This window comes from Hypanus sabinus, chromosome 25 (genome assembly GCF_030144855.1).
Source record: "Hypanus sabinus isolate sHypSab1 chromosome 25, sHypSab1.hap1, whole genome shotgun sequence".
NCBI classification, from domain to species: Eukaryota; Metazoa; Chordata; class Chondrichthyes; order Myliobatiformes; family Dasyatidae; genus Hypanus; species Hypanus sabinus.
This window is the reverse complement of record NC_082730.1, coordinates 52,500,707-52,508,031: the sequence shown is the minus strand read 5'-3', so window position 1 is coordinate 52,508,031 and position 7,325 is coordinate 52,500,707. Positions and strand designations below refer to the sequence as shown.

The 7,325-nt window shown below is 43.2% G+C and overlaps 1 protein-coding gene across 1 annotated transcript; it reads left to right on the top strand.

Annotated features, from left to right (window-relative positions):
* The first annotated feature begins 1,193 nt into the window (after positions 1-1,193).
* Positions 1,194-6,228, top strand: myog (myogenin). Its single transcript, XM_059950688.1, has 3 exons — positions 1,194-1,724; positions 2,747-2,846; positions 6,098-6,228. The coding sequence occupies exons 1-3, from the start codon at positions 1,194-1,196 to the stop codon at positions 6,226-6,228; spliced, it is 762 nt and encodes a 253-aa protein (XP_059806671.1).
* Positions 6,229-7,325: the final 1,097 nt, after the last annotated feature.

Sequence of the window (7,325 nt, the reverse complement as noted above, 5' to 3'; positions counted from 1 at the left end):
CGTGTGGTCTTCTGTACTGCATATAAAGTATGGGTTTAGTATTGTCAGATGGCGTGCAAAGTGCACATTATGTGTTCAGGACAACGCCTGCCCCAACCCCGCAGTAACAGGGGACTGCTGTTGGCGTGAGCCGCCTCTGACTGATCCCAACACGTTCATTATTAATCGTGGCTACAATGGAGGCTTTGTGTTATTTTAAACATTCGCCATCATCCATCACTGTTTAACTCGACACCAGGCATCACAGGGATCTAATCCTCGGGCAGGAATGAATCGCAAAGGCTTTGAAAAAAAATTCGTGATTGGAGTGTATGAAGACCATCTTGGGTACGGCAGGGATGTGGAAATTCGATGCTGCCTCCGGAATAGTTTGGGGACTTTTTGCGAACGTTTACAAGGTGCGAAGGCTGTCGGTGAAAGTGAAAACGGCTTGCTTTGACCTTTTGCTGCCCGCATCCAGAGACACAAGTGTGGTCAACATGTCAAAGCACATCAACGTAAAGAGCGCTTCAGACTGAGCCGGGCTCCTGTCCAGCTATGCCACTCATTTACCCCTTGCATTGCCCCAAGCGTGTTGCAAATTAGAAAATGCATCCCCAATATGCCGATAGTGACGTCCTTCTTGGATCTCGAAACAAAGCTGGCACAGTTGGCTGAACAGTTTATGGTGCCGAGTTTCTGGGGGGGAAATGCAAGGCACTATCGCTTTAAGCATCGTATTAAGCGAAATAAACATTGTCATCCCGAGATAACACAATGAGTCAGGTTTTCCCACCTGATCCCGAGCAGCCTGCAGGTACCAGATCATAAAGAGGCTGCTCTCCTTATTCAAAGCAGCAGAACGAGTCCAACAGATTGTTACTTTATTCGCCATTTCACACCAAAACGACCCGGGCAACCTTCTGGCTGGTTGCGATCATTTTGGAAAACGTCTTTAATACCACAGTTTGGGTCCTGAGTTCCGGTGAGTTCTTCCACGCAGCCAACACTCCTGGGAATAGGTGGAATCAGGCTGAAATTTTGATGCACGTCGACAGCTAAGAGTTGGATAGAATTTCTGCGCTTTCTATATATATCCCGGTGATTTCATGCCAGAGGAGACTTTAAATGCCGCCTAACAGTTGGCGCAGCCATACTCTTGTGCAGTTGGTGCTAGAGATAACTCGAGAACGAAAAGAAAAGCCTCGCCGACAATGGAACTATTCGAAACCAACCCTTACTACTTTACAGACCAGCGGTTTTTCGACAATGAAAATCTCTTCTCTTCGCGCCTGCAAGGTTTTGAGCAGCCCGTGTACCAGGATCGGCTGGGGTCGGGGTTGGGCGCGGATGCCAGGTCGCTGGAAGGTGCTTTGGACGAACACGTGTACTCGGTATCGGAGTTGCAACTCCAGCAGCAACAACTCCAGCAGCAACAACAACAGCAGCAGCAGCAGGACTGCCACGGGCAGTGCTTGCTGTGGGCATGCAAGACCTGCAAGAGGAAATCCGTGACCCTGGACAGGAGAAAGGCGGCTACGCTGAGGGAGAAGAGGAGGCTGAAGAAAGTCAACGAGGCGTTCGAGGCTCTGAAGCGAAGTACTTTGCTGAATCCCAATCAGAGACTGCCCAAAGTGGAAATCCTTCGCAGCGCCATTCAGTATATAGAGAGGCTCCAGGCTCTGCTCAGCACTTTGAATCAACAGGAGAAATTGCACTACACTGGCAGCAACATGCGTCAGGGGGCAAGTATCCCGCGCAGCATGGGCAAAGAGCTCAGTCCGGGTGCCGTTTCAGCTAGCGTGGGCGACCTGAAAACCTCGACAGGGATCCGCCCAGAGCCTGGATACCTGAGCTGTGGTGTGGGCCCTCGCGTCCCCTCGCCCACCTTCCCCAGGATCGGGGGGGAACAATGAGCGTCTCTCAAAAATGAGAAGTTTTGGTCTCGCTGGGCGGTGTGGTTCTTCCATTGGCTGTTACAGCTTGTTTTCTGAAGTTGAGGCAAATTCGGTGCTAATTGCGCCAGAAGTCCCAGCGCATGACGTTTCTAATATTTGGTTTAAACCGTTTTCGTTGTTTTTATCAGGAAATTCCTGTGCAGCCGCTTCCATGGACCCAGTATAATCGTTCGCCATTGATAGTAGAAACTGCTCGTGACGTTATGTATTTAAATCAGTGTTCTTCATAACGGGGTCGTTAATATTAGTAACAAGTTGATATTTTGGAGTGATGTTAATGAAAGATTGATAGGTTTCAATCAAAGTTGAACATTATCTTCATAATTTGATGGGGCAAACTGAAATAGTCTAAATCAAAGTGGGACGAAAACACTTTGAAAACTGGAGTAAAATAAGGTGTTGATTTCAGGAAGCGGAGGGTAAAGGAGGGTAAATGATTTCCATGAACTTTGGCACTTGGGGAAATGCTCATCGCTCACTTTACTGAAAAGTAAAAGCACGTTTGTACAAAGCTAGGACGGAATGGGCCAGAGATTTATTTTCTTGGCAGATGGTAAATTGTCATTGGCCCTTGAGGCCCGATACGGGTACGGGGGAACGATCCCCAGTTAATTCCTCGTCCAAGCGAGAGGTGTCGCGGGGAGAACAGGTGCTTTGCGGAGTCTTTGGAATAACTAAAGAGAGAAAATAAAAAAACTTTGAACTGTTGTCGATCTGCACAGATTGTCGAAGCAGAGGCGGCTTGGACTTTGACTATAAATACCCTCTGTTAATACATTCTTGCTCATGTTTTCCTTTTGTAATTGTAGGTCGGCGTGGCGATTGAGTGCGGATCCATCAGCGCCTCGTGTAGTCCCGAATGGAGCAGCTCCTCTGATCAGTGTAACACTCCGTACAATACTCCCAGCGGTAGGTACCGGCCTGTCTGCACAGGACCGTTAGTAACTTGAGTTACCAACTTGCTTCAGTTCAGGAGAACCATTTCAACTTTAGTACCATTAAGATCCACCTTCCAGGGGGGAAATGCAACATCTTTGGGAAGAGAAGCATGGTTAATGTTTCAGGTGAAAGGGAGGATCTGGAATCGGAAACCTTCCTTCTATTTCTCTTCCCATAGATGCGGAATTATTTCCAGCACTTTCTACTCTTGGCTCAGATTTCCAGCAATAGAATTTCTTTACAATTCAAAGTGGAACAGAAGCCTTATTTTGCATACTTCTGTTACCTTGTTTAAAGCAATGAGTACATATTTATCAGCAAGGTAATAAAGCTGAAATGGAATTTCTACTTCTACTGAGGTGGGCCCTTGAAGATCGTTTTCCCCAATGACCAGCCATCTCACTGTCTTATCCAATTTTGTGCTTTAAACCTTTCACTAACACCTTTCAAAAAAATGGGCATAACACAATGTTTGAGAGGCAATAACGAAATTCTTGAACAGTACTCCATGAACCGTGTTCTGCCAGAAGCAGAATACATGCCAGTTCCTGGTCAATTGCACCCACAGCATCATTCCTTGGCTTGTCCGTCAGGGAGTAAACTTGCATGGACGGGGAAGTGAGCTGCTGCCAGGTCAGATATCATCTCTTCACGGTCTCTCTGGATCCGATCATTAAAGCTAAAGGAAGTTATGGTAAAGTCCATCAATAACTCAGCGGAATTTTAGACATGAAGAATGACATGTTTTGATATCAGTCTAGGAAGGAAGTGTTGTGGCAATTAGCATAACACAATCACAGCCCCAGCTCAATCCTACCATTGTCTGTAAGTGGTTCATGCATTCTTGCCATAACCACGTGGGTTTCCTCTGGGTGCTCCAGTTTCCTACCACAATCCAAAGATGTGCAGGCTAGTAGGTTAATTTGTAATGAGTGGCGTGATCTGGTAGGGTCTGTCTGTATTTGGATACAATAGGGTATCTTAAGAGACTCCTAGATAGGTACGTGGAGCTTCGAAAAATAGAGGGCTAGGGATAACCCTGCGTAATTTCTAAAGTAAGGACATGTTCGGCTCAGCTTTGTGGGTCAAAGGGCCTTTACTGAGCTGTAGGTTTTCTATGTTTCCATGTTTATATGCTTTCAGTCACTACATACAACTAAACAAACAAACAAACAAACAAATAAATAAATAAGCATGCACAGTTAATAGCACAGGCAGGTTTACCTGGAAAATAACACCGATATGATTGGTTTAATAAAATTCAATTTATAACGCAACTTATTTATCAGAGATTTTCTGTATTATTGATCTTGGCTGAACATAATTCAAAGGGCAGTGTGAGTGATTGACGTATTGAGAACCAAACAATTGTATGGAAGAGAGAGGTCTTGACAATGGGTGACAGATGTAGTAAATGAATAGATTAGGAAGATGACTGTAACATCTGTGGTGGTGCAGAGGATGGTAGAATTTCAATAAATTACAGGGTGCTATGGGGGGAAGAGTTTAAGACCAGAGGACACAGCCTCAGAATAGAGGGGTGTCCCTTTAGAACAGAAATGACGAGGAATTTTTTTACCCAGAGAGTGGTGAATCTGTGGAATTCTTTGCCACAGGCAGCTGTGGGGGCTTAGTCTTTATGTTTATTTAAGGCAAAGATTGATAGATTCTTGATTGGTCAGGGCATGAAGGGATACGGGGAGAAGGCAGGAGACTGGGGCTGAGAGGAAAGTTGGATCAGCCCTGATGAACTGGCCCAGTAGACTCGATGGGCAAGTGGCCTAATTCTGCCCCTATGTCATATAGTCTAAATGCTCGGAAGATGAGAGATGGAAGTGGGAATGAGGCTGGGAGTTTGGCTCTATATTGTGTAACACTGTCAATGGGCTAGATATGAGGTTTGAAATTGAACTTGAGCAGTCGGCACTTTCCTAGTGGTTTACAACAGTGTGAATTGTCATCATTATATTGCTGTTAGTGGATACCTATGGTATAATGATCCAGATTTAGACCTACAAAGTATGCTTTTTGGATCTAGCTGGTGAAACATCTGTGCCATTCAATACAAAGACAGACAGTTAGTCATCCTGGGGAGGTTCAAGGATGATAGAAAGAGACTACATGTTTTTACTAAAAATTCCAGCATCTACAGCCTCCAAGAAAGCAAGATGACGCCAGCAACTCACAGCGACATCTTACAGACAGCCTAAAAAACTACTAGATCCTTTTCTTCTTCTAAAAATACTTCTGAACTGCGACCATTGTAGCTTGTAATTTCCATTTTAAGGATGTATCTTGAGCCAACTAAATGATCCGGTGCTTTTGCAAATTCCTGACGGAGTTGGCAAGAATGAGAGGGAAGAGAAGAATGCAGGGTGGCCATTGCTGCAGCAGCTGATTCGATTCTCAATGGCGGAACATGAACCCATAGTCAGCTTCGTTACTCTGCACTAGTTAAAGATTCATGCCAGGTTAAAATCATCAAGGAGGAGAGAAGAAGATGAACAGCTGCTCAGCATTATCGGCCAGCATTTGACTGGTCTTGCTGCAGCTGATGGAAGGTATTTGGGTCCCATGCTACAAGATTTGGAAGCAGCCATCGGTCTTCACACACCTCAGCGCTGAATTCCCTTCTCAATTGTGGACTCACTTTCGGAGATTGCAGTTTACGTTTACCTTTTTTGTGACTATTGCAGAACTTGATCAAGGGGCTTCAGCGCTGTGGTCTGCCACCATTGACACGGCGCTGAACTGACTTGGTGGCTGTGGCCTGCAGCCGTTGGAATCCTGTGCTGGCTTCACTCGCCTCAGCAACCCCGAGGCTCTGGACTCACTTTCGGGGACTCTGTGGCTTGATGTTTAACGTTCTCTGTTATTGGTTCACTTGTTATTGCTTGCACAATTTGCTCTTTTATCGCACTTGGGGTGTTTGATGGTCTTCGTTGTGTGGGGTTTTTCCTTAAATGGGGTCTACTGTGTTTCTTTGTTTTGAAAATGCCTGCAAGAAGATGGATCTGCATACTGTATAAATAATTTGATAATAAATATACTTTGAACCATTTTCAATGACTTTCATCCATTTGGCAGTAAGTATGTGATCTCTGAGATGGCCTTTATTCTTATACAAGCCAGGCATTCAATTCTTATGATCTATCATTTCAAATTATTGAACCTTAACTGTATTGTCTCATTGATTCATTATCTGTGCTGTTTTCTCTTAGAGCACTTACTATCTGTGAATGAGGGCCAGTCCACTGGAAGTGCCAGCTTACGCTCTCTCTCCTCTATAGTGGATAACATTACTCCAGAGAGTTCACCGAGCAGCTATTTGGAGAGCAACACCCCAAACTGAATGGACGTTGCTGTTCTTTCCACGCATCTTTTCTAATAGGAAGCTTTTTTATTTTTATACACTTTTGTGTGTGTTGTGCATAAGGTTTGCTGACTCAAAGGGTTGTTTAATTAGAGAAAAAAAATCATTCCTAATTCTTAAAACTGTTTAAAAAGGCCAATGCATTTTTATAAAGATTTATGACCAATGTGTGTTTTTGCAACTAATGTGCCAAAAGTAATTGATGTAAATATAAATATTTTTTACTGTTCATTTTTGAGTGAGTTTGATATTTGGATGTTTTGCTAACTTATTTTGCTTTTTACAATAAAGTTATTATAAAATACATCAATGATTGCATCAATAAAACTATGCAACTAAATTATAGACATTTACTACAGTCAGTTCCAGTACAAGTTGATAAGTTGTAGAGGTTGATAATATTGTTTTTATCCATTGTTAAAATCAGAAAATGGTTTAAAACAAACATGAAGTCCATTTATAACAAGCTCAAATAACAAGCCCTGGAAGCCTCATGGATCATTCCCTTTACAAGCATTCTGATGACATTATGCAGATAACTTATTGCAAATTGTAAATCTTACAGCAATAAAGTATGTTGAGGCTGAGTAGGTATCTCATTATATTGATCACCACCTGAATGCTGATGACATTTGAAGATTGTGTAATTCAAGATGTCTTAATGTCATTTCGAGTGCACAAGTATAAGGGAGAACAAAATATTTGTTACTCTGATTCTGAGACAGTACAAAATAAAGCAAAATAAGATGAAGAACACAATAATAGGTAAAAACACAATACATACTGTATAAAAACATAAGATAGCTTTTATATATAGGTATTGATTGTATGTGCATAAAGTAATGTTCGATGCAGGAATATCTGTACATAAGGTGACTGACAAGAATGATAACATAGTAGTGGCTGGGGGTTTGGAGGGGTGGGTTAATAGTGGAGGTGTTGATCAGCCTTACTGTTTGGGAAAGAAACTGTTTTTGAGTCTGGTGGTCCTACATAGCTTTTCCCCTGATGAGCAGGTTGGATGGGATCCTTCATGATGCTGCAAGTTTGGACACTCTCTACTGTGCTTCTATAGA